Source organism: Patagioenas fasciata, chromosome 4, assembly GCF_037038585.1.
Source record: "Patagioenas fasciata isolate bPatFas1 chromosome 4, bPatFas1.hap1, whole genome shotgun sequence".
Taxonomy (NCBI): Eukaryota; Metazoa; Chordata; class Aves; order Columbiformes; family Columbidae; genus Patagioenas; species Patagioenas fasciata.
Genome location: NC_092523.1, coordinates 20,113,538 through 20,141,021, shown reverse-complemented (window position 1 = coordinate 20,141,021; position 27,484 = coordinate 20,113,538). Strand labels below are relative to the sequence as shown.

The window sequence follows — 27,484 nt, the reverse complement described above, 5'->3', positions numbered from 1 at the left end:
TGCACCTCTAACAGGGGCTGGCCCAGCGCTCCACCCGGGGACCGGAGTCTCCCGTTGGCTGCGCCGGGCGCAGATCGCTCCGGAGGGGCCGTCCCCGAGCGCGGCGGCGGGCGGGGCGGACGCCCTCGCGCATGCGCAGCGGCGCTCCCTGTCCGTCTCCGGCGCGAACTGACCGAGTAGCGGGGGGCTCGCTCGGCCGCTCCGCATACAGCACGGTGCCGAGGGGGGAACAGCGGCCGGAACCACTGCTGCCGGGAGCCGGTGCCCCTGCCCGTGCTACCGCTCCTCGGCCATGAACGCGGAGAACTTCGGTTCCAGCGAGCGGCTGGTGACGGCGGCCTATGTCCGCCAGGGGGCGCAAGGCCGCCGCGCGCACGAGCTGCGCCTGCGGGCGCTGCTGGAGCAGGTAACGGGGCTGCCCCGCCGGGCCTGCGGCGGGTGAGGCGGCGCTGAGCTGCCCGCGGGCCCGACCTGGGATTCCGCGAGTGAGCCGGCCCCGCCTGTGCTCCGCCCAGCTCTGGCGCGGCTTGGCGGGCCCCGCGGAGCCCCGCCCGTGCTGCCCCGGCAGCTCCCGCCCTGGTCTTGTCCGCCTTCAGCTGCCGTGCGGCTGGACAGGGGCACGGCCCGGGTGGGACGGCTCGGGACAGCCTGGCTGGCTTTGCCGTGCTGGCAGAGCCTTTATGGAGCCCCGAAATGAGCGGCCACGGTCGGGGCAAAAAGGGATTGTGGTGTGTTTGCTGAGAAAGGCCCAGCAAACAGTTAAAGAAGTTTTTCACAACAATAAGATACTAACATTGTTATATGAGGTAAAAAACGGTACTTATGTGCTGCCAAAACAATGTATTTGTCTCCAATGTACAGAAATCATTATCAATGAATTCTCAAATGTTTCAATTCTTGAACATCGTTAGTCACATCATCCACTGTTTCAAACTTAACTGTCATACCACACTTCAGAAATTAATTACTTTTTACTGAAATTATTTTACTGTTATTTGGACATGTTAAAAAAGCCTCTGGACTTTTGAGCTGCTACAGTGTTGCTCACGGGTGTATGGGTTCCTTTTCTCTGAGGAACTTTTCTGCAGTTTGCAAAGATTGAGTGCGGTTCTTAACGCAGTAAAGAGCACAAGAAAGAGCATGTCTCTGGTTGCAGGTTTTAACACATATTCTGTAAGTGTTTTTTTTACCTATTAGATCATATCTGTGAAGGAAAATATACAGATAGGAACATGTTACAAATGAAACTATATTTCTCTTTCTGCTCATTATTAATATTTTTTTGTTCTATAATGCCAGATTATCTCCCTTTCATTGGTTATCTCTATTGAATTCCTATAGTAGTATATTCTTACTCAGAGAATACATCAAATAATCTATAGTCTTCTAGGGAATAATTAACATGTATGTGCTGCAGTGGTTTTGTGTGTACTTTAAAGAACACCTGAAAGTGAAAAATATCTTGACTATTTTAATATCAGGATATGCTAATGTAATTGCACTTAACATATGGAAAAATGTTATTTAACATTTCTTCGAATACAGGTTAATAATATTAGATAATATAAAATGGCATAATGAAAATACAAGCTGCTGTTCAATGTGGGAAGGAAGGGTAACATTAATCGAACAGTTGCTTGAAGTTATATTAATTCTTAATTTCCAAGTTGGGTAGTTACCTTCATATTATTATTGTTAAGGGAAAATGTCCTGAAGATGGATGGGATGAAAGCACCATTGAACTGTTTCTTCATGAACTTGCTATAATGGACAGCAATAACTTTCTGGGCAACTGTGGTGTGGGTGAGAGGGAAGGAAGAGTGGCATCAGGACTCGTTGCCCGAAGGCATTACAGGTACAAATTATTGGCAATTTGAATTATTCAGATTTATTATTAATGCTTTCAAATGGCATATTTAGTTGTGACTTGTTATCTGAGAGCTTGATAACATTTGTGGAAAACAACATAGTGTGATACTGTATTGATAAAAGTTTCTGTGTTGAATTTTCATCAATAACTCATTGCAAAGTCTTGAATGAAACAAAAATGTTTGTGACGGTTATATCCTGTGTGCTGAACTGATAGAAGCTGAACATGTTGAGTTGATTGCATGCAGGGGAGACAGAGTCTTCCTGTTTTGAAACATTCCTCACATTACTTGCCTGGGGTATAATACTGTCCAGTTTTTTATCTGTATATTATTAAAAATTACTGCATATTGTAGTTGTAAAGTATTGAACATTCCTTATGAACAACTATTTGTATTTTGTTATATTCGTTAATAGCTTCATAATATGATTAGTTGCTATGCACGTGAAAATCCAGTCCATCTGGCATAGATTTTATATGAATTAAGGAGATCTATAATTACAAAAAGAGCTTGTAGCTCTTCTGACACCTGATGGGTATGTTGGATGCTATCATTTTAGAGGTTCTGCATTAATTTCTTTATGAATATACTTTTGTGTGTGTGTGTGTGTAGAGTTCTGTGCTGAGTACCTAACTATGATGTTATATCTATCAGGAATGAAACAAAGTGAAATTTCCTCAAATGTTTGTCCTTGAAAGATAAACACGAAAGATTAGAGAGCAAAAATTTAGTGAGCTATACCATATGGAAGTTGAATTACTTAGGCTTAATGGCTTTCATAAGCCCTACTCTACCATGAAAAATTAATGAAGAAAGCTAGTAATACATTCATTTGGCTTTTCTTGCTTTCAGTACTGTTTTCTAGTCTAGATTATGTATGGTGAGGGAGGTGGGGGTGACAGTGGGGAGTGTCTCCGAGGCAGTATTGCTTTCTGACAGCACTGGAGGAAGCGTGCCCGGCTTCTGGGCTGGCGTTCAGCTGCTGTTGATACAGCTCTGTTACCTGGCATCTCACCTTCACCTGTGAGTGTTAGAAACAGCAAGAAAAGGTATAGAGGCATCCTCTGCTCCACTTATCTCTGTAGTTAAGTTTTACAGGTATCTTTGGGAGTGATGGAGGTAGCAGGATGTGGTTCTCAAGCTGTATTTCCTTCCAGCTTAATAAATTCTTAGGGGCAACCTTAGAGAGGATTACTCCTTAGGAAGGGAGTATGCAGAAAAGAAAAAGTAGTAGTATGAGAAAGCTGTTAAGAACATGGCAGCTGGAATGAGGGAAGAAAATCTTTTTGATGAAATAAGGATTATGTGCAAGTTTATATTAACTATCAAGCTATTGTTGATTTCAACCTATGTCTTGAAATGGGGAAAAAAGTTTAAGCTGTAAAATTATGCTCTAAGAAGTCCTGAATTCCATGCACTCATCAGGCACCATTTTATTCTATTCGTGAAACAAAAACAGAATTAGAGGCATAAATAGATACCTATAGTTACTAGTTTACTTGAGCAGCTGCTGCATTTCAGCCATGGGTAAGGTTACTTCTGTATGCTTACATTTTATAAACCGTTTCAGGATCCTCCACTTGTGAAAGGTGTTAAATAATATCCAACATTTATAAACACAGTTTATCAACATAATTTATAAACTGGATGCAGAGAGAGATGGTATTGCATGATACATAATACTGAATGGTAGAATGAGGTAGATGAAGTGAAAATGTAGAAGGTGGGCAAAGTGATACATTAACCTTACTGTCTTTTGGGATGTTTTGTCACAGTATGTATTATTTCTTTGCCCTGTGGAGATGAAGTATTTGTCAGGGAAGTACCTGTATAATATCTCTATGCCTTTGGTATGCTACACTATAGGCAACTGAGTTTTGTTTTTCTTGGAGTTGTGTGTCAGAACGTGTCAGCATTTATAATGCTAATTCAACAGGCACTAAGAAGTGCTGAGGTGCGCTTAAAAGGAAGTCTGCCGGATGCTAAAGGTATTGCTACTATGGGTCTTCTCAAAGTTTTTACTTAGGTACTGGAACACTGTGAATCTACTGTTTAAAAAAAAAAAAAAAAAGACAGTTTCATATGAATATATGTAGTTTGTTATAAAGGAAATCATTACGGCAGATAATTGATGTTGCATTGGGTGCAGCATTTTCCACAATTGTTTATCAAATTAATTTCTCTTCAGTTAGCAAGAATTATTGGTTTGGGATGTGAAAAAAAATAGATGTATGTTTTCAACCTTTTTGTCTAGGTTGATCCATGGAATTGGAAGGTCAGGTGACATTTCTGCAGTCCAACCTAAAGCTGCAGGATCCAGCCTTTTGAACAAACTTACTAATTCAGTAGTTCTGGATATTATAAAGCTGGCTGGTAGGTGTAAATCCGAAAATATCTCCAATTTGTTGGGGCGTGTCATGGGTTCTTCATCTTAATTTCTGACTTACTTTTTATGTGCAGGTGTCCGGACAGTGACCAATTGCTTTGTGGTTCCTATGGCAACTGGCATGAGTCTAACTCTGTGTTTTTTAACATTGCGGCACAAGAGACCAAAGGCAAAATACATTATCTGGCCACGTATAGACCAGAAATCTTGCTTTAAGTCAATGATAACTGCAGGTAAGAAGGAGCTGACTTATTGCACAGTGTGTTCTTCCAAAGATATAAAACTTTGTCTGGCAGGATGACTTCGTATGTTTGCAGTAAGATCCAAAAAAGACCTAATGCATAGTAGCTCTAAGTGCTTTATTTCTGTACTCCTGATTTCTAATACGTGTGAGTTGTCATCTTAATGTCTTGTAAAATGTAGGCATATGCTGAGGTACAGAGGTGTATAAAGTTGTAAGTAGAGAACACAGTACTGAGGAAGTTACGGTTCACTCTTGGAGTGAGATTCCTGATTTGCTGTCCTGAGAATTACATAAAATCAAGGCTCATGGTTCAGACCTTTCTCTTAGATCTATGCAAAAAGCATGTGTCCTAGGAATTGTGATCAGGTGACAAGCTGTCTGATTTGCACATTCTTTTTTAGAACATGAGAAGTGTTAGCAGCCCTGTTTGTTTTTAATCTCACACTGTCACCCAGCTCACTCAGGAAATGAGTTTTGTGCCTTAGTTCAAACCTTGATTTCTCTCAAATGGAATTCCTTGTTTACCCTGCTGTAGGTAAGGTAAGGATAGAAATCTGTCCTTGCACTGAAGCTGTCCCCTCCTGCAGCAGATGGATGAGATCAAGGAAAGGGCAAGTAAGGGAGACCATAATTTTCCAGCTCAGTGCACATACCTGCAGGTGGTGGCATGGATTCTGGTCCTAGTTCCTAAGACACATTTATTTTTTGCATAAAAGACTCATTAGATAAAAATGACCAAACAATTGGAAGCAGAGACTGGATTCTGTCCAGGTCAGGTACAGAGATGTTTAAAAGGAATCAGATAACAAATAGAACACGTATATAAGAAAAATGGGAGTGTTTTCAGAATATTAGGCTCAATTTAGCACATCAAGCTAGGAAATTACATTTATAATGGAGAAGGTTGTGAGGAAATGTAATTGATATTTTTTTTTAACAGTTACAATAGCTATCACATAATTAATTAGAAGAATTATCAACTGAAAATAAGAGGGAAGCAGATATTGGGTATCTATCAACTATCTAGTAAGTGGAGTCTCTGCCTTCTAGATCACTAATTGAAAACCAGACTAGGGCTAACAATGTCAATAAATCATTCTAGTCCAAGTTCTTGTGCAGAGTTTGAGCCTTACATGTCAGTGTTAAGGCACAGTGTTGAGCCTTGAAGGAAAAATTCACATTGCTGCTGCCACGTTACACTGCTTTGGAAGTCACTCTTTCCCTTTTCCCCTCCTCCTTTACTTTCATTCAGTAAAACTGAACATATGTGGTGTTTAAGAAAGTAGTGATTGTTTCAGTTAGCATGATGGTGCTTCCATGCCACACATGTTTGTGGAAGGGAATATATGGCTTCCAGTGTTTTATTCTGTAAACAAAACCTGAATTATTTATTTAATAATTTATGAGCTAGAAATTTGAGCAGCTACCATGACAGGCTTCCTTTTTTAAGAAAGAAAACTCTTTATGTGCTAGATTAAGTCACAGATGCCTTTGTGTAGCTGAATTTTGAAAACCTTTGGGGATGGAGGTTCCACAACCTCTCTGGGTAGCAGTTCCAGTGCTGTGCTATCATCTGAATGAAAAATAAGTTTTTCTTGCTGTTTGTTCTGAACCTCTCAAACCAAAATTTGTTGCTGTTGCCTCTTACTATATCCTTGTCTTTGTAATTCCCTTTCAGATGGCTCGGGGCTGCTGTACTGTAACCACCTTGGTAGCTCTCTGATGGACCCTCTTGGTCCATCCTGAGCAGCCCATTCCAAAACTGGAAACATTCCAGCATTTACAAGAAGGGGACTGTTGCCTTTTTTTGCATGTTTCTTATATGGGTCCTTGAGAAACAACCTTACGAGTTTCAGCTGTTGTACATCTTAAATGCAAACTCAAACTGGAAACTTAATGAAATAAAAGAATTGGGAAATGCCATATCATAAAATCCAAGCTAAAGTTCACTTTCAAAATGAGATCAAACATGGACATTTTTATCTTTTAAGAAGTAATTTGGAATTTTATAGGTTGAATAAGGCAGAGCCTTATGATGAAAACCAGTTCATAAATATCACTATTGCATTGCTACATCTAATGGCATCCTTTGTAGAGAGGCTGTTTTAGTGTGCTGATGTTTACAAGAATGCCAGTCAAAAACTTTTTAATTGGGAGGGCAGAGGTTATTCTGTTTCTAAAACAATCTGCAGGCCGATTGCTATTGCATGCAAAGAATGTAAGGTAACCTTTTGTCTGGAGTCCTATATTTAACAAGAATATTATTCTAGTTTTTAGCTATATGGGCATTGTACAAAGAAACAGCTTATGTATCTGTGTTCTTAATCCAAGTCTGAAATAATCTGTTAAAAACAGTGGAGCAGAAGGTTTTTCAGATTTATACTGGAGCTAAAATCCCACATTTAAAGATTTGATGATATACATTCAGGTCTTGCTTTTTTTTTTTTTTTTTTTTTTTTTTGCCAGGTTTTGAGCCTGTGGTGATAGAAAATGTATTAGAAGGCCATGAGCTACGGACAGACATCGAAGCAGTAGAGGCTAAAATCAAGGCTCTTGGTGCTGAAAGTATTCTTTGTGTGCACTCTACAACATCTTGCTTTGCTCCAAGGGTACCTGATAGGTAAGTCATCTTTGTAAGAAGTATGTTATTTGTCCCTAAAAAAGCGGGGGGAGAGGGGAGCGGAACCCAAAAGTGGGGGAAACAGCAACCCAAACCAAACAAAACCTCCGTGTTTTGAATGTCCATCTTCCTAAAATTGCTTTATTAGTGCCAACAATTAGTAAAGATACATTGATCCCCTTGCTTAAGGAAAATGGCAAGTTGAAACAATGTTCCACTTTCAGAAAAGTACCTTAAAGTGAGAATAATGCAGAAGGTTTTCCTTCTGTGATATAACTGAGGTTAATGATGATCTCTTGTGATGAAATGAATGTCGTATTGACAGTGGCTTTCTTATAATTTCATGGAAGTAGTAAAAGTAGATTTTCATAGAACTGTAGTCCAGAAAATGTAGTTCCATAGCTAATGCGACATTTTGATATTACTGTTGCCTTTCTACTCTTCTCCTCTAGCCAATGATGAATTTTCTTAAGCTGTTAATAGAGTTTTAAAAAAAAGCCACAGCTAAATTTAAATTCTTTGCTTGAGTTACTCTTTCCTGTATTATACTGATGTTTATAGGGCTAATTAAGATATAGTGAAATAAGGAAACTCTTGTAACCATCTAGGGCAGATGTGCTATACAACTATAACATATGATTTGCACTGCTCTAACTTCTCTTGGTTTGAACATTTGCTGCCTGATTGCATGATGCTGCTTCTTATAATTTCCAGCTGTTAAATCACCATTAAAAGAAGCTTAAACTACACTGCCTTCTTTCCTAATATTATGTGTCCATATACATAGCTTCCGCAGTTGCTATGAAGATGTCATTCAAGCACTAGCTGAAGCTGAGATGAACATTACGGTTCTGGATGGGAAACAGAGTATCTGAGACATTATTTCAATGTGTAGACTGGTTATGAAATATTTGAAAAACTGCTCAATTTGAAAGTGACATCTTGGAGTTGAGGTGGCTACAGTACTTGGTATATTGAGTTATTTGTCCAAATGAGCACTATTGTTGCTCACAAAACCTGCCTCCTCTATTTTCTTAAAAAAATAAGTATCAAGAAGCAAATTTGTTAGGTTTTACATTTGAACAGGTATATTTTTATGGACTCGTATGTAGTATGCTGAACTATGAGATATTAGTAGGATGTCTCTTTTTACGTGGTTTTAAATGTAGTGTCTCAGTTGTTCCACTTTAATTGTTTTTAATTTATCACAAAATTACAAAGACTCTGCAGTGCATGCTCTTTTGTAAATTATTTTATCTGGAAAATTTAGTTGACTATTTGCAAGTGTAGGAAAGAAATATTATTGACTCTGAAACATGGCAAGTGAAGATACGTTTTGCTCTGTTTTCCTACCTTCAAAAAATCCCAATATTTATCATGGGTTAACTCAGTTGCTAGGCAGAAGTTAAAACAATATAATTCTGTCAGAATACTATGAACATTGCTTGAAGTTGACTTGCAGATTTATTGGCTAACTTTAAATCACAGTCATCAAAATAGAATAGTCTATTTTATAGCTTGGATAAATGAATCTTTTCCTTATCTGCCTCCTCTTTTTGACATGCGATTGTTTTGTCCTCTGCAACTAAGAGATGAATTATTAGATAGTGGCACTGTGTTATGATATACCACAGATATAGGAGGATTTGAACGTGCTTTCTATTTAAAGGATACTGTCAACTATTGAAGGCTGTAACATTCATCTTCCTCCAGGAAGGAAAATCCCATGCAGCATTTCTGGAGTGTACATTTTTTAAATGTCTTGTGTTTATAAGGCTTTGTTTAGTTGTGGTTGTGGTGGTTTAAAATTTTAAGTGGCTTAGGATTTGTTAAAAGGTCAGGTAAGAACGTTATGCCTGCGTACGTATAGCTTTCCTTTGAAGTACTATTTAACTTCATGGCAATAATTCACTACTGTCTTTCAGAGACACATCAGTTCTCAGACAATGTGTGGCTGTGAGTTGTCTCTAAACCTACTGTCTTTAAGAGAACTAAAGGAAAAAAAGTGCCTTTTTCAGTTAGTTTATGTACTTAGCAGAACTCTGTATCTTGTTATTTTCATTAATATTACAAGAAAGAGCAAAGCTTTCACTTTTATGAACTTTCACAAGCAAGAGAGAGAGAGAGAGAAAGAGAGAGAAAGAAAGAGAGAAAGAGAAAAGAAAGAGAGAAGGAGAGGAAGGAAGGAAGAGAGAGAAAGAAAGAAGGAAGGAAAGAAGGAAGGAAAGAAGGAAGGAAGAGAGAGACAAAGAAAGAGAGAAAAAAAGAGAAAGAAAGAGAAAGAAAGAGAAGGAAAGAAAGAGGGAAGGAAAGAGGGAAAGAGAAAGAAAGAAAGAGAAAGAAAGCAGGAAAGAAAGAGGGAAAGAGAAAGAAAGAAGGAAAGAAAGAAAGGAGGAAAGAAGGAAAGAAAGAGGGAAGGAAAGAGGGAAAGAGAAAGAAAGAGAAGGAAAGAAGGAAAGAAAGAGGGAAGGAAAGAGGGAAAGAGAAAGAAAGAAAGAAAGAGAAAGAAAGCAGGAAAGAAGGAAAGAGGGAAAGAGAAAGAAAGAAGGAAAGAAAGAAAGAAAGAAAGAAAGAAAGAAAGAAAGAAAGAAAGAAAGAAAGAAAGAAAGAAAGAAAAGAAAAGATCTAGAAAATATTTCTTTAAGTTCCATTTGTGAATTTGAAGAACTTGAGTAGTAGCCAAACTGGTTTATTTTCCTAATATGACCAGCAACTCTTTTAATGGTTCATTCTAAGTCTTGGAAGCAGACGTGTTGTGCATAATTGTTTGCTTCCCTTGCATAATTACATATTGTTTCTAGGCTGTAGCACTCCCATCTTGTATTGCAATATGGATCTAATTGTTCAACAGAATATTTTTAGGAAAAGAGACTTTTCTGTTTGCAGTCCTTGTAGAAGCTTATTGCTCCTTTAAGCCTCAGGAGGCGAGAAAGCCAAACGTACATAGCAGTACACCCTCTGTGTTTCCAGTTTGGTGAAATTCTCCATCTACACTTGAAAAGATAACTGTAAGAGGTGAACTGTTGTTTTCCTTTGACTCTCTGTGGAAGGTGAGGAAATGTTGGAGAATGGCTTAAAGATAAAGGACATGGGTCTACAGAGCAGTTGTACAAGCAGAAGCCTGTTCCGAAGGCCTTAGCATAAGTAGCAAGACTAGGCCACAGTGGGAACCGCTGACTGTTTCAGTAAAATCAGCAAGGTCACTGAGACCTTGGCAGAGTTTCACAAACAGCTTTCAACAGCACAACAATGTGGAATAAGCATAGCTAGCAGCTGCAAATAGGAGGACCATGCAAATGTACTGTTAGAGCTTAAGCCAATTAGTAGGTGACAGGTATGCATAATTGTGAACTGTATAAATATATGCTATTTGGGCTAATAGATCAAACTATGCTTTATCACTCATATTGAGTTGACCTGCGTGTTCATCCGCCGCTCAAAAGGAATGAATCTGATTAAGATCAGCAGATCAGAGGGCAAAAACTTTGCCACGTGCAGTGTTATATTTCCTGAAGTATTCTGTTAGTGTTACATAGTTCAGGATTCAGGATGTTGATAAAGGTGAAAAATTATTGGACATGCAGCTCCTGCTGAATATCTTGACGCTAGGAGATCAATACGTACATTATACTATTTGTGTTTCCTAATCATTACATACTTGTGATTCTTTTAGGGATAATACAGTGATGATGTTTTCCAAAGGACTGAGGCTTAGAAAATTTAATCTGAGGTTTGCAACTGAATTTTGCGTTACAAAACGACACTAGGCAATGTAATAGAATGCAATGGAATGTCACTTCTTGGAAAATGTTTTCATACTCTGTCACGTTTTATGTGAATGTCAGTAAATTACAGTGAGAGGCGATACAGAAGGAGATAGAGTAAAAATGCATTGAAGGTTTAGAGTTTCCTCATTTAAAAAAAAATATTATTACCTTTATTATGACTTTACATTATTGTTTATTATCTTTTTTTTCAAATAGATTTTATTTCTGAAATATATTCACAAGTTTGAGGGAAAACATGAGCTTTTTTAAAAAAATAGAGCATTATTAGGGTGGTTCAAAAAAGGATACTAAGTACATGTATGTTTAAACTGTTAAAGGCCCTTACCCAAAATGACCTGTGCAGCCACATAAATCCTAGTTTGACTGAGAAATCAATCCAAGCTGAATTCACTGTGGTTTCAGGGATTTCTAAAAGCAAGGGAAGATTTGTCTTTATTTCTGAGTAAACAGTTAAACAGAGTTTTAATTTATTGGTTTCCATGTTCAGATGTTTTAGGGCTCTCCATTCCTTTGAAGAATATCTTTTCTGTTAATCAGTTTATCTGAAATATGCAAATGGGATTTCAGCCAAAGGGTTGAAATATTAGTTCTTTGAAATGAACAGAACCATGTGAAGACTTACTATTATATGATGCTTTTGATTCCCAGTGTGCATCTTGTAACTTCCATTAGGCCATTTTCAGGTTGAATATTAGAAGGAAAAAAAAAAGTGTGAATAGCTGAAGCTCTGTTAGTTATCATTAAAGTAGTATAAAAATGCTTATATCTGAAGCAGAATGATTTTGGATCTGTTTACTGTGTTCCTGACAAAACTTTCAGAGAAGCATAAAAAAATTCAGCCCAGGTCGACAATTTGTCATATATGGAAAAGCTAACAGAATTTTCTTCTCAACCTTTATAGCTTAAGGTGACAAGTAGCACCTTGAGGTACTAATCAAAAAAGTTTCTTTTCTCACTCTGGCCTCCTTGTGGACCTTTCAGTCTTTTAATGGTCTAATTTGTAACATGAGTTACAGTTATCAATGCTTCTCTAAATTACAATTTTATGCTCATAGACTGGAGGAACTGGCTGTGATTTGTGCTAATTATGACATTCCCCATATTGTCAACAATGCTTATGGAGTTCAGTCTTCAAAATGTATGCATCTTATCCAGCAGGTAGGAGCTGTGTATTTCAAATAATTTTTTTTTTAACAAGTATAAGTAACTCTCTGATTGTAGATGACAATAGGAAATTTTGTCGGATGTTTCACAGCTTTGAGCCTAATCCTGTGTGTGTCTGATACTTGAACGTATCTCAGAGAAAGCGGAGCAGAGGAAAATATTTCTATTATGTGCTTTTTATTTATTAAACCCAAATTTATTTAGGTTTTGGTGTATGTTCAAGTGGTTTTTGTAATGGAAAAATGTCCTTAAAAAGCTTTCTTAAAATATTTCATAAACTTATTAACTAAAAATAAAATAATGGATCATACTTGAATAGGGATTAAGCCTTCAACAGAATGTGAGTTACAGATTTTCAGGTGAAGGTACAAGATTCTACAGCAACATTTTGTAGATGTTGCCACTGTTAAAATATTGTTGTCATTGAGAAGAGCTGATGAAACTGGGTTCAGTGTTGTGTTTGAAAAAGTTTAACTTCTGTTCCTGTTTAGTTCAAAAAGGTGGTTGCTTAATATCCAAGATCTGTCATGAAACTTAAAATTCTTTCATTTTTGCTCATTGCAATATACATGCACTGTTTCTTCAATATTTCTCTTTTCTCTCTGTTGCCCATATCAAAAGAACAGAGGGATATTTTTCAACAGGATCCAAGGGATCCTGAACTATTCTGCTGGTCATATTTTTTTTTCTAATTAAGAAGTCATTGTGTTATTAACTGGGCACAGACCAGCTTGATGTATGACAGGAACATCATGTTGGCATTTCTAAATCTTGAGAGACTGAAGGAATTTGACAAAACTTGAAGTGATACATGAAATAGAAAATGGGATATGCTTTATTTGTAATGTACTTGATACATGTTTATTGTATTTAATTTGCACAAATTTAGTGGAATTCTGACATGAAGGGGGCTGTGGAATTGCTCAATTTTACTGCATGAAATGTATCTTTCAGACTACAAAGCTACAAATAGAACTGTTACTGTGTTGCTTTCTGTGGTTTTTTCTTGGCTTCTTCATAGGTTGTTGAGGTTTGTTTGTTGTGTGGGTTTTGTTTCTTTTTTTCCTTTGGTTATGCAAGTGTATACATTTGAGCTCTGATTTGGTTTACATTTATTTACAAAAATGTATTTCCCGTGATAGAAAATGTAGTCTGTGAGGAAGTAGTTATTAATGAACACAGGAATATGTACGTGCTGAGCACAGTGTGAACAGAACTTGGAAGGGTGTCACAGGAAAGAGCTTTTGAGACCATTTCATTTGTCGTGCTTTTTCCTTTGGTGGCCTCCCGCCAATTAAATCAAATGATAGCTGTTGACATTCATCTTCCCATCAAAAAGCTGACAAACTTGGAGTCCGTCTTCCCATCTCCCATGCACTAAGCTGTTAAAACATAGAAATAACAACTGCAGTTTAGGTGGATCTGCTTTTTAAACTCTTTTTGATGTAGCTGTTTACTCTGTTTCTATTTCTTGGTTTTAGTGTATAATACTTTAATACGTATGTATTTTCATATACTTTAATTTGTACATTCTTTAATATACTTTTCAGGTTCTGTTATGCTGCGTATTTTTTAATTGTACATTTCACAGTAGCGTGTAACTCAAGTTGAAGATGTACTGCAGAATCCGCATTTTATCCTTTAAGAGTATCTGAGTAGCTAGCTATTAATATGAGGACCTTTGGTTTCCGGGGAAGTAGGGAAAGCTAGTACAAGAAGTTATCTGGATTTTGATTGTTGCAGGCAGACTTGTAAGAAGGAGTACTGTCACAGCCCAGTTGTTTTAATGGAAATTTACACATGTATCAAGTAAAAGCTTCTTTCCTAATGAAGCATTAACCTGTAGCCCTTTACTGTGAGAATCTGTGAAACCTTTTGGGTTGTACAGTTTTAACTGTGTAATTCCAATTCAGTTGCAGAGGTTTTTGGTTTTGCTTGTTGTTGAAAATAAGCTGCACTTAGACTTGCAGGAACTAAAGTCAGTATTTTAAATCATAGCAAAATTGGAATTTGAAAGGTACTATTTAGGCAGACAATGGTAATAATAGTGAGCAATGCTGAGAAGAGCTAACACTGTGATTTTTAATTTTTTAGCACATACAATATTTGAGAGAGTTTCAGGAATTTATTTCAGTTACATTGCTGTGTAATTATGATGCTATCATGTGTTTCCTTTTTCCTAATATAAGCTGTGGATTTTTGTTTGTTTGTTTCTTTTTGATAAAGGGTGCTCGAGTAGGCAGAATAGATGCTTTTGTTCAGAGCTTGGACAAAAATTTTATGGTTCCAGTAGGTGGTGCCATCATTGCTGGCTTCAATGAGTCCTTCATTCAGGAGATCAGCAAAATGTATCCAGGTAACTAGTTCATGGACTGATTTCATCTGTATGAAATAACTGTAGAAAACTTGATTATCAGATTTTTTTCACATAAAATTTATTTTTGCTGATTTAATCTGTATATTGTGCTTTTCAGGAAGAGCATCTGCGTCTCCTTCTTTAGATGTCCTCATTACGCTTCTGTCTCTAGGTACCAGCGGCTACAAACAGTTGCTGAAAGAGAGAAAGGTAAGCTTTTTGGCAAGCAGCACTTTCTTGAAGTCAGCTGTTAACAGTCTTGTTGCAAAACTGCTTTGTGTAGTAAATCCAGTTTCTGTCTAGAAAGCTGTTGAAGTTCGTCTGAGCTCACAGCTCTGAATCTGGAAAGGCCATATGATATCACTACTTCTTGGCCAAATGGTGCTCATGAGTAAGTTTGATTTCCATGTTGTTTTCCAAACCAGAAGGCTGAACTGAGGTCCTGTACTGTCTTGTACTTTATTCATATCTGTTCCAAAGTGTGACTAACACAATAGAATTTTGCTCATAAAAGTCTAATCTGGGAAGCACTTTGTGTTACCATGATCACACTGCTTCCAGGACCAAAGCATTGAGATCAGATGCTCAGAGGTCACCCAGGGTTTCTGCTCTTCTTCATTTGGCCCTGTTGTGCCTTTGTGCTATGATAATGTTTAATTAAATGTTTGTGTACCACATTCTCTGGAGAATCACAGCTTCTGGTTAGGTTATTAATACTGTGCATGGCACCAAAATAGAAAAATACTGTCATTCAAGGTATTCAGCTAGGTAGAGAGCTAGGTTTCTTCTCTGCTTCTCACAGACTCTGTTTTAGGTTGGATATAACTGCATTACACAGACATTCAAGTGGTCTAGGGCTGGAACCTGTACCTCTGGAGTTGTCCTTAATTCTGAACATACTACAGCCCTGATTATCTGTACATATTAACACACAGAGTTCTTTTTGCATAGGGTTTTAGGTAAGGAAATGCTTTGAATTAAGTACTGTTAATAGTTTTAAATCATGCATGATCTGTTCCATTATTTTATTTAGAAACTGTGTTCCAATTGTTCTCTGCTGACAGCTTGCTGATGCCCCTGATTACCTGGCAGGGCAATAGCGCTGGATGCTGTGGCTTGTTTCTAGCTGCTCGTAAAGGCATCCAGAAATTCTGTACTGGAGTTGAGATCCCATAGGAATAGCGAGACTATAGAAAACCAATCCAGTTTAGTGGCCTTACAGAGACTAAGAGGTGATGTGTGCAACCAAAGTGAAAACATGGTTTGTGAAACACTGAAAGCAGTTACCACTTCTGCCACTGTTGCAATACAGTTTCTAACATTTTATTCTGGACCGTTGTATGTATTGCCGTGTATGGTTTGTGTCTTCACTAATAGCAAGTTGTCATTTTTTCCCCCTTCGCTTTCATCTCCAAAAGAATCTCAAGTGAATTTATCATGTCTTCTGCAAAGCTGATTTTCGTATTAGATTTACACAAATAGCAGAAATGTAATGGGCAGTATAAATATTCTCGAAATCATAAATAATAATTTGTTCATAAATAGTCTTCATGAATAACTGTATGTTTTGAATCATGTAATTTTCTTGGAAGTAGAATTCTAAAGTGAATAAAGCATTATATTTTTACAATTTCAGGTATTTTTGTTTCAAATGGGAGTATACTCTATAAACACAGCTTTTTATATGGCATAAATATGTTTCTTTTATTGGATTTGCTGTAGAAATATAAACCTTTTTTTACTTAAATCTGTTTGTTCCCAAATTGTAAAAATGTAATAGTGACAGTTTATTGCCTGTGCTTTGTGAAAGCAGAGGCAGAGGCTATTAGGCTCCCAGCAGGAGCTATTTATAGCTTGACATTGAGTACTCCTTTCTATATCGGTGCAGCTACACCTACTCGCACAAAAAGTCAGCTGTAAAAAGACTTCCAAGTTGTGGGGTTTTTTTTCTTTTTACCTTATTCAGGTGAGTGTTACTTCAGGTTATTTGAGCTCAAGCCAGAAAGACCAGAATATTACTGAGAAGAGATTAATCTCACACAACCAAGGAAAGAAACAATCTGCCCAGTTTTTCTTTTACACAGATGAGCTGTTTAATATAGGAGGGGAAAAGATTATATGAGGGAGAGGAGCATGTACATAGAATGGTATTTTCTGACAAGCTGGCAGTCATGGAGTGTGCAATTGTCCAAGAGCATGAGAATATATGTTATTATATGTTACGATATGAAGGAGTAAAATGGTTCAATGGATCTGAAAACAGAAGAGCAAGGGAGTAACATACACTTGCTGTCCAAATGTCTAAATAAAAGTTTCCACATATGAAAGCTTAATAAGGAACGTTTTCAATAGTCATATTTAGCCTTGATGTTTCCAGAGAAGGGATGGGAGAAGACCACCACCAGTAATGTTTGCTCACTTGTTCTAAATGTTCAGTATCCCTTTTTCTGTGTTTATGTAAGGTTTAGCACAGTGTTTTTCTGATCTCAATAGGGGATTATGGGCTATTTTGTAATGCAGATAACGGCAACTGACCCTTAGTCAAATTTGTTAGTCTTTGCTTTTAAATAACTCATAATGTTATGTAAAGATTAATTTTTAGTAGTGGCTCCTTTGGTTTCCTCTATACACGTTATGTTGTGTCCCGTATTGTGCATTGCAAGGTCTAAAACACTATTTTCAGATATGCATTTGTGTGTCTGAACCAGGCCACGTGTAGCGAATATAGTGATTGCACAGTATAGTAGCATAAACTGTAGACTTCAGTTGTCACCTCAGAAGCGATGGAGAGCAAGGACATTCAGGGTTTATATTCAGGACCTTACATATCAGGTTTGATACCTGTTAACTATTTTCTAAGGTGGTCCATTTAATCCATTTAACTAATTATTATACGTATATTACTGAAGAAGAGATGGCTTCCTTTTGTTTTCAACAGTTATAGATTCTCTTGTTAGACTTTCCTTAGCAATCTAACAATCAAGATAATTCTGATTTTCTGAAATGTATTTTTGTGCAACTTGGGACATGATGGAGCTTTTTATATCTGTATCCTCTGTCTGTATACTTTCTAAGAGTGATAAACTGGAGTAATTTTTATGTCCTTATAAAGTATGTATCTAAAATACTTAAAATCACACTGAGTGGGAGGAAGTTGTTTGGTTTTCACAATTCAGTAAAATCCTGGGTTTACATTTTATGGTTAACCGTTGATGTAATTATTCTTATAGGAATAAATTATTTGTACAGTTCAGTGTGAGTTTATAGTGTTGCTCTATTTATGATTGAATTTAAGAATAAGAGAAAAGCTACTTAATGCTGGATACTGAACATGTAAAAAATGAAGTATTCTTACAAGAAGACAGACTTTTGTTACTCTTTTTTGGTCTAGTCAGTTTTCTGCACTGTAGTTTGCCAAATATGTGGTAATATTGCAGGATTTTCCTTGTGTGAAATATGTGGAACCATATTCAAATTTTAGAGTGGCTGGAGGCAAGATAATTTAACTGAATTCAATTATTATCTTAAATGGCGGTGTGTGGTTGAACAAGTGCCAGGTATGAATGGAAGCTTCAAAGAGGCTGTACATACTTAGAGCTTGTATTGGAGCGGTGTGGCCCACAAGGAGCCCGATCGCCGGGTCTTGCAAGTGCTGAAGAGAACATGTTGTTAAAAAAGACCTTTCAAAAATACATGAGTGTGGTGATTGTCAGCATTAGTGTTACAATAGCAGATAGGCAAGACTTACTGGGCAGTTCACGTTAGATTACTTTTACCTGATATGGAGATTTTAAAGTTCTGTAATTAGTTTCATATTTTTAAAACTTGTCATTACATTATAAATTCAGAACAAAATTCTCGATCTTGCAGTGCGGGAGAATCTATCTACGAGGGTAGATGGCATATGCAGGTATCACACATGTACACGCACAGTTTCTGTCTTGCATTTGTTCTTGGTTTTGAAGAAATGGAGCTGAGGCTTCTGCGTGCTTGGTGCTGCAGCCTCCTGCTGTCTGGGCGCAGCGGTGGCCGAGGGCTATGGCCACGTCTTGGGTCAGAGGCAGCTGGTCAGGCTGACACACAGAGCAGAAGAGAGGCCGTGACAGTTGCATTATAAACAGCTGCTGCTGCTGCAAAGTAAATTAAGGTGGGACCAGATCAGTCTCAGGTACAGCACATGAGCGCTGGCAGTCTGTATCTAGTGCAGAGAGGTTATAGAATTGCTCTTCTGCACTGTGTTCTTCAGCACCACAAACAGCTGTATGGCTCTTCTCTGAGGACAACTCATCTCTCCAGAGGAGAGTGGCACAGGGAGCAAGGCAGAGTGTTCCAGGCTGGGAGTGTGAGCAAGTTGGCTGGTTAGAACCAGCTGCGATAGTTTCAGCCATGCACAGAAAGTTTTCTGGTCTTCATCAGTTGTCTCTCTGTCACCTGCTGTGGGACTAATGGCATATTTAGTACCCCCATCTTGTGCTTCTCCTCTGGACCTACTGGCTTTCTCCTTACTTTTTTTTTCCCTCTAGATATTTTCATTTGGAAGAAGAACAGTACCTGTTACAATGGAGCAACAAATGAAAAGTCACCCATACTAGTGTACGTTCTAGTAAAAAAATAGTTTTATAGTGTAAATACAGCACGATGCAAATACTTTTAATAATTGTTACAAAACTTATTGAAAATATTTTTGTATATGTGTGTGGAGGTGGGCCATATTGTCCAGCTAATTGAGTCACTTAGCACATTTGATGCATATTCCCTTGTTGACTTGTTCTTTGTAATTTTTGAAGTATTTTATTGTTTCAAGTGCTAGAAAGACCAGAAGAAGTGCAAGACATTTTCACGTAGTTTGACATTCATTTCACTAGCCTGATGAGGTTTTGTGATAAGTTTCTAAGGGGAAAGAGTGAATGAAATAATGAAACTTAACTGACATTTAGCATTACTTGCGTTGTTCAATGCAACTTTAGCATAATGGCTTCACTGGGGTCCTTGCTACAGAAAATCGATTATGTAAGAGCTCATTTGTATATAATTGCTTAGGGTGCTTATAATTTTTCCACGTAGCAAATATTTTGTGATAGAGGTTGGTTATAGATTTGACCTCACAGAATATTGCTTTTTTCCTTTTTTTTTTTTTTTTTTGGAAAGGCCATTAATCTATCTTGCAACAAACGGCTTAACTTCTCAAACTATAAAATATCTAGAGGGCTTCCTTTGAAAAGATGCAAAATAGTGTCGTTCGTAAAAAGTAAGTTTTGAATTTGGGTTCAGATAGCTTCAGTCAATCTGATGAAAATACATACTTAGATTTTTTTTGCCATCTTCCCATTGTCCCTTATTTCAACAAATTCCTATGTACATAAATGCTCATCTAGTAACCTCAATACTTGATTTAACGTAAAACATTTATACAGTGGCTAACTGGTTACACCAACTTGCAGTCCTTTCAGTAATAAATACTGCAAGAGATGCGACAGAGAATTCCCTACGTACAACACACAAAAATTAATTCATTTGGAATATATTCCTGTTCCAGTACAGGTTTTTCTCAGTCCTAATTTCACCAGTAATTTCTCCATAGTAGACACAATTTATGCGCATTTCTGTAATACTTTGCTTCAGTTGTAGAAGTAAATAGCCAGCAGAGGGAGCACAAATTAATTTATGATTTGGATTAAAAAAAACCAACAACAACTAATAAAATGACTAACACATTGGTGATGCTTATTGTGGAAAGCAAACAACGAGTGAGTAGTGTGTTTATATTCAGTGAGGGACCAGAAGGAAGGCAAAAGTGTCTGAACATTTGAAACATAAATGTTTTTCAGCTTCTGTGCATGAACTGTAAATAAACTCTGGTAAATTGAATGCATAAAATAATTTGATTTGCACATGCCTCTGAAAAATAAGTGTTTTCTCACAAATTTCCAGTTCTGATAATTAACCATAGATGCCTTCTGAAATTTTTATTGTTGTTCAAGTATTACAGTCGCATTATGCTCTTGTTGATACTTGATCAATAGCATAATCATTTAGACAGTAACAATGATACTTTTTCCTCTCTGTCTGGATTCATTTTATGGTAGGAGGAAAACCAGGTCAGGAGCTGTGCTCGTTTGGTCACTCATGAAGTGAGGTTGGGTTCCCTGCAGTGGCTCAGGAAAAGCCGCTGTAACGTTCTTCTAACTCAGCTGCCATAAAGCTCATTTGGTTTCCTAAGACCTCTGGGAGGTTCTGCTTAAAAACAGAATTTTGATGACAAGTTATAATTTGTATCTGTCAGAATGTGCAGATTAGAACAGGATACTGGTCTGCAAACAGAAGAGGCAATTCTATTTAAAGAGCAAAAAATCACTTGTCAGGTCCAGAAATTGATAAGGGTGCTTAAACAGGCAGTCGCATTGAAGCAGAAGAGCAGCACAACCTTTATGGCCAGAAATAAAAAAAATCTGGTGTTCAGTATCTTTTAAAAAGACTACCCAGTATTTGTATATTTTTGCTAGTTTTTATGGGAGGCTAAGCATTGAGAAGAATGGAGAAGAAGCCAAAGGATACCATGAAAAGAATAGCGTTTATTCTCTGTCCATAGGTGTTTTGAGCCAATATGTGAAGATACTAAACTAAGGAAGACCATGAGCAATTATCATAGATTACTACTGGGGAAGAGAGAGGGAATAAAATGCATATGAAATAAGAGAAGCAACCTTTTGTGTGCAGTGTGACTTGTATCTGAGCCAAAACATTTATGAGTCCCAGTTTTATGACACTTTTACAATAAAGGTGCAATCCAAGCGATGGCAGAAATTCAGGTATCTCCATTCTTTTGGTAGGCTTGAACAGGAGGGCTCAGTCCCAGGATGAGGACTGGCCTCACAACAGAGCTGAGGATTCGGGAGAGTAGATACTGTGTGAAACTAAATGTATACTCACAGCCTGCTCCTTAAGCCACGGCATTGCCATTCTCGTACAGAAAAAGAAGTCTGCACTAGTGGTAATTGCAGTTGTGTGATACCTGGTAACAAAACACACTACTTTTAGTCTGGAATGTATTACATGAATAGAGAGAAAACAAAAGTAAGGAGCAATATGCCATAACGTGGCCATCTGCAATGGTAATGGTTCATTTTCTGTGGTTCAGGGGCCTGGATGGGGGAGGTGGGTGAGACCTGCTGTGCACTGGGAATCTCTTCAAGATCTCTTCTCCTTAGGTTTCAGGGCCACAGAGAGAATGACATCCCAAGCACATTTATTAGACCAGATAGAGAGCTTTGTACCAGCTTGAGGGGGAAAAACAGTGCTCAATAAATGCAGCTGTTCCTTTATAGAATGATTTCAGGGAATTGCCTGGTCTACTTACTTGGTACACATGAAAAGAGGATCAGCTGGGCACCTGTGGGTTATAATGGAGACTTAACCATTTTGTGAAATAGGTACTATTTTCTCTGTTTGATAGCTAATAACAAAAATATTGTCTCGTTTTTTCCAGGAGATGTTTTCCTATCTTTCAAGTGAGCTGAAGAAGCTGGCAGATAGCCACAATGAGAGACTGCTAGAAACACCACATAATCCCATTTCCTTAGGTAATTGTTGGTTTTTATCTATTTAAAAAAAAATCTTATATGCTGTGCACTTTCGCATACAGTTCCTATATATTAAACATTGTCCACTACACTCCATTAAATTGTTCTTAGGCTGATATGAGACTATTGAACCCAATAAGGTAACCTACTATAAAAATAGAGTAGCCCCTTGAGCCTTTTATTTTTTTGCAAAATTGTTCCTGTCCGATCCTCATTGTAATCCAGGCAGGCAGAAGATGTTAGCGTGTATTAATACTTTAAAAATAAGTAAATTTTAAAATAAATTAGGGTATAATTCCTTTATCCATGCTTTTATAGTGCTGTAAAAGAGGTTATGGAATTCCTACTCAAGATTGTTCTAACCAAAAATTCTCCTGAACATCAAGATAATATTGCCTGCCTGTGCAGAGTCTACCTGTGTAACTGAAGAAGTAATCTATGACAGCTTGTGAAAAAATTAAAAATTATGAAATGTAGTATTTGTATTTCTTTTTTTCTTTGCATCTGTACACCAATATTTGGGTACATTTTTGTTGTTGGAAAACAGCTTGTCCCCTGTGGTTCTTTGTCGGAGAAAAAGCAGCTTTGTAATAGTTCTAACCTGACCTTTTGTTACTTTAGCCATGTCACTGAAGAATCTAGATGAAAATAATGATGCTGCTGTTACCCAGCTTGGATCTATGCTTTTCACAAGACAAGTTTCTGGTGCAAGGTGAGGATGCTGTGAATTTGAAAAATGTGGGTGGTTGTTTTAGTATACATTTTGTGAAATCCTGTTATATTTGTTTTGTACCAATTGTCTCATGATTATGGGTTATAGTCTGACAATAACAAGTCAGAGAGCAATACACCCTTCTTCATCACTGCTATCTGCTAATAATGTCTACCTGCCTGAGTTCACAATGAGGCCGCTTCGGTACGCTAAATAGATAATCCATGCCCATTTAATTTAGTGTCATTATTCCCTAGTACCCCTTGGTTTCATTTAGTTTCCAGCTGTTGTCTGATCTTATAGTTACATTGTAAGCTACTTAGGGAAGATCTTTGTTTTGTTTATTGCAGCACAAATATGGTCATGCTGGATGTCAGGGGGAATAAGCTTTTAATACCCTATATAGCTTTTTGTCATATGGAAGAAAATCCTGCTTTCCAGAACTAATTGCATTTAAAAAAAAAACAAAACAAAAATCTACAACCTGGGCCAGTCTGAGCTGAATTTATTCTTAGAGACACTGGTACATGGAAATGCAAGCCAAATAATTTTAAATGTTTTTTGTTTAAACCTTGTAGAAGAAGAGAGTGATTCAAAATTTGTGTTGGCAGTGTTCCTTAATCTGAATATTACTGCTGCCATGCTAACTTCTGCCATAGACTTAATGTCATTTTTTTCGTGGCAGAGCTGAATGTTTCCACATCAGAAGGTATGCTTCATTAGCTTGGATTATTCCGCTTCCTGCACAGATGCATGACAGTAAATCTATATGTACTGTAGTTAAATGCTCTTTTTAATTTTCCTGTCCTAACCTTGGCTTGTCCTGCAATTTCAGCCATCTTTGGCTGAAATAGTTTAAGAGGCTAAGTTTTTGAAGTTAAAAGTGCCCAATTCTTTGCCTGATATAAAGGTTCCAGTTTTTTCCTTTTTTTATGTTACTCACATTCTTTTATAGCATATACACTGTTTGACCCAGCCTCTCAACAGATTTTAAATGTCCCGGGGAGACTGGGGTCACCAGGTTGCCTAAGGAGCGGTGAGCTGACCCAGGTCAGAGACAGAGCAGGTCAGATAGCTTGGGCTTGTTATGGAATAGGGAAGTTTGTGGCAGATGTCTTTTCCATCCACACTGGGGAGTTCGTAAATACCAGCAGTGAAAGCCTTAATAATTTAACTGAAGAAGGGAAGGGACATACGTGTATGCACATAAACTTGAGCTAATTCAGGATCTGCTATTACTGTCGCTCATAGTGATGCTTGGGCACTAGCTTGGAGAATGCCTGCTCTAAGCCTGCTTACGGTAATTTGTTTAGAGTTAGCAGACACTAAACTATGTAGGAACTAGTGTAAATGTGTTCGTCACAGAGTGTCACATAAAATATCTAAGGCACCTTTAACTGAATCGCAGCTTTGTTTGTTTCAGGGTTGTTCCCTGTGGGTCTGTACAGACAGTGAATAACTACACTTTTAAAGGCTTTATGTCACATGCAAATGACTATCCCTGTGCTTACCTCAATGCTGCCTCAGCAATTGGAATCAAAAAGCAAGATGTAGATGTATTCCTAAAAAGACTCGACAAATGTTTGAAGACTTTTGGAAAAGAAGCAACGAAAGAAAAAAGTGTAAATGAAATAAGTAATTCTAATACAGGCACAGAACAACTTGAAGACTAGGAGATACAGATTTAGCAACACAGGAAGATATGCTATGGTTTGAAATATGTCAGATTTGTATTGGTTTAACATTGTGAATCTGCAGTGCAGAAAATGTATTCCCGATCTGAAAACAATGACAAAAGAAAGTTGGGTGAAATTCAGCTTTAAAGAAAGTAGGTGAGATTCTCTCCAAGGCAGAGGGCCAGACAAAAGTTTTTTGCAGCACAAAAATGTTCTTAATATCTGCCAAAGTAAAGCTTTACATTCATAAAGACCTTGAGCTGGCCTTTCAGTCAGTGGGTGACTGTTTGGATCAGTGTTCAGCAAATCGCGGAATGCTTATTCACATAGTTTTGATTAATAAGATTTTTTATGGCAGTGATTGAATTCCTTCCCAGGTATAGACCATCCAGCAAGAAATGTTTTGCTGCTCTCAAAATCTGCCTTGTTTCTCACCAGCGTACTTGCCACTTTTATTGTTGAAGATTTCTGTAAGTGTTGGGATAGCCTTTACTAAATACAATGGTAAAACTGCATTAGGAAATGATACAGTTGGAATAGTAGTGTTTTTCAGGTATACTCACCTCTCAAGAACTGCGTAGAACAAAGCAGCCCTCAGTGGCAAAGAGAAACCTAGAATACCTTACATCCTCTCAGTACTCAGCTCTTTAAAACATTTGCGTAATTCAGTAACCCAGAGGAATTTTGATAATGGAAGCAAATGGTTGTGGAGCGGAGAGGTACAGTCATCTCTTTTTTTTCTTTTATTGTCTGTTTTCTATTCCATCTTTTCTTTGATAGGGCGATCAGGTCAGAGACTGGAAAGGAGGATTGCCATGTGGGATTAATGCAGAGGTTTCAAGAGCCAGTGTGACCTGAGAGTATTTTGGCATTTTTAGTCCATTGTTGTTAAAATGTATAGACTTCCATTTCTGAAGTGTCTCTTGCCATTTTCGCTGTTGCTTCTGTGGCTTCTGTGCAGTTGCTGATTTGAATTCATTAAGCAAACAATAGATTTGGAGACTGTTCCTTAAACAAAGGTTCCGTATCACTGGAGTGACAGGGCTCTAAGTTGCAAAGCTTTTAGTTATTCTTAAATGCAATTACTACATGATATGTAGTTTTTATGTCGTTTACTGTTCAAAGCGAGTTTAATGTTCAACGGCATTTTCTTTGTCTGTAGTACAGTAGTACTTGGGACACCACAAGTAATGAGTTCTAAATGTCAGGAAGTATTCTAGCCACTTTGGTGGGATCTGAGACGTGTCCTTCAGAGCCCCCTTTAAATTGCTTCATCAAAACAGTGGTGCTTTGGAATGCATTGTTGTCTATCCAACTTGTTCAAATGCGTTGATACAAGAGGTGATGTTAATGTGCAGGAGTTAATAATATGCTAATCATCATGGAGCTGTTCTCACGTAGTGAGGTCTGTTGTATCTTAAGTTTGAATTGAACTGCTGCTTCTCCGTTGTTACTGCTCCAGTCAGAGGCGAGATGGATTACAGCTTGTGTAGGAATGGCTCCCCAGCCTGCAGTCACGGTTGTTATTTGCTGTACAAACACATCCTAGGAGAAATGTAATGTAACTTGGCCACTGAGTCCTTGTGGCTCCAAGAAGATGTAAATTTATTTTATTTTCTTTTTTTTTCCTCTCTCTCTTTTTTTCGCCTCTCCCCACTCTCTTTTTTTAATTGAGAGCATGCTATACCTCAGGTTTTCCTGTCAGTAAAGCATTTCCACAAGCCTGGGAGCCAAAACTGTGCAGCTCACTGCCTCAGTATTCAGTGTATTGGAGCAGGCAGTGAAAAAACCACAAGGCCTTAGTGATATCTTTCTTCCTGTTTGTTTAGGTTTTTTTAATATCGCTGTTCTGTGCCTGAATGAGTATAAATGATTGATTTAGATGACTGGTCACAGAATGCAAACGTTAGAACTATTGTTATGAGAGTTTAGGGAGGTGCATGGTAGCAACTGAAATAAGCATTTAATTAATAATATCCTGAAACTGAATAAAGGAAGCAGTATTTGCCTTCTCTGAGCGGAAGAAACCTCTGCCTTTTATGTTCTCATAATAAATTGTCTGCTGCAAATAATTCACTCATTTCTACTGTAGACTGACCTGCTTTCTCAGGTGGTGTTTTTCCTGTCTTTGAAGTATTTCCCTTCTAAAATCAAAGCTGAAAATTATATATACAAGTATCCAGGGAAATAATTAAGTGGCTTGTTTTGATTTCAACCTTTTAAGATTTTTTTAATTTAAAAAAACAATTTAAGATGATGGCTTTAATTAAAAACAAAAATGTTCGCTGTCATTAAAATTCTTCACAAATCTTAGGGATGTCACCCAAAATCCAGATATTCATAATATTTTGAGAAATGTGCCCCACCATGATGTATAAACTCTCAAACTAAATATTCATGTTACATTACTTTGGTTACCTGTTGTACCAGTTCACAGTTTTGTTTACTTGCTTTGTCCCTATAAATGTCTTCAGTTTTAATATTTACTTTTTAGAGACAGAAGCATTATATAATGTCACTGTAAATATCATTAAATTTTAAGTAATTCAAATGGTAATATACTTTTAAGTAATTAGAGAAGACTTGGTTATTTACGGCATATTTGAAACAGGAGATTCAGTAGATGTCAAAAAGTATTTTTCAAGGAAATGTATAAACCACTTTATTCTCTGTTAACTTATATGTGTAATAAAGTAGTGAAATAATATCGGAACATACACCCGTGAGCAGAGTTTTCATTTCCTTTGTGTAACAGATATGGGGAGGTTTCATGGCTACAGCAGGTCTGACCCACTAAAAGTAGTACTGTGAAAGATGGTAATAGTGTGGGCATAGGTTTGTCAAACTCTGCAGAGTAAAACAGAGCTATTGATATATATTTGCCTTCTCTGAAGATCTTTGTAAAATTGTACGGTGAAGTAAGAAGCTTCTTAACTAACTGTGCCGCCCTGTTCCTAACCTCTGTGTAGGCACATGTCACTAACAGATCTCAAAAATCTGCAAGAGCCACCTTGATGTCTCCAGCATCCACATTGCTGGTGGGAGACCTCGGAAGGTTGCCTGGGCTTCAGAATATACTTGGGTTCA

At 37.6% G+C, this 27,484-nt stretch overlaps 1 protein-coding gene across 1 annotated transcript; it reads left to right on the top strand.

Annotated features, from left to right (window-relative positions):
- Positions 1 to 124: 124 nt before the first annotated feature.
- SEPSECS (Sep (O-phosphoserine) tRNA:Sec (selenocysteine) tRNA synthase) lies at positions 125 to 27,114 on the top strand. The gene is made up of 11 exons (XM_065837597.2): positions 125 to 406; positions 1,701 to 1,855; positions 4,126 to 4,244; positions 4,332 to 4,490; positions 6,968 to 7,121; positions 11,965 to 12,067; positions 14,300 to 14,429; positions 14,548 to 14,639; positions 21,916 to 22,009; positions 22,631 to 22,721; positions 24,145 to 27,114. Exons 1-11 carry the CDS (start codon positions 293 to 295, stop codon positions 24,392 to 24,394), a joined length of 1,461 nt encoding a protein of 486 aa, XP_065693669.1. The 5' UTR covers positions 125 to 292; the 3' UTR covers positions 24,395 to 27,114.
- The last annotated feature ends 370 nt before the right edge of the window (positions 27,115 to 27,484 follow it).

Bases quoted from the DNA above. Each gene is read 5' to 3' on its own strand.
- SEPSECS (XM_065837597.2), top strand. From the start codon at position 293: ATGAACGCGGAGAACTTCGGTTCCAGCGAGCGGCTGGTGACGGCGGCC. The intron at 14,430-14,547 runs GTAACTAGTTCA...TGTGCTTTTCAG, and splicing joins GATCAGCAAAATGTATCCAG to GAAGAGCATCTGCGTCTCCT. The intron at 14,640-21,915 runs GTAAGCTTTTTG...CGTTTTTTCCAG, and splicing joins AGTTGCTGAAAGAGAGAAAG to GAGATGTTTTCCTATCTTTC.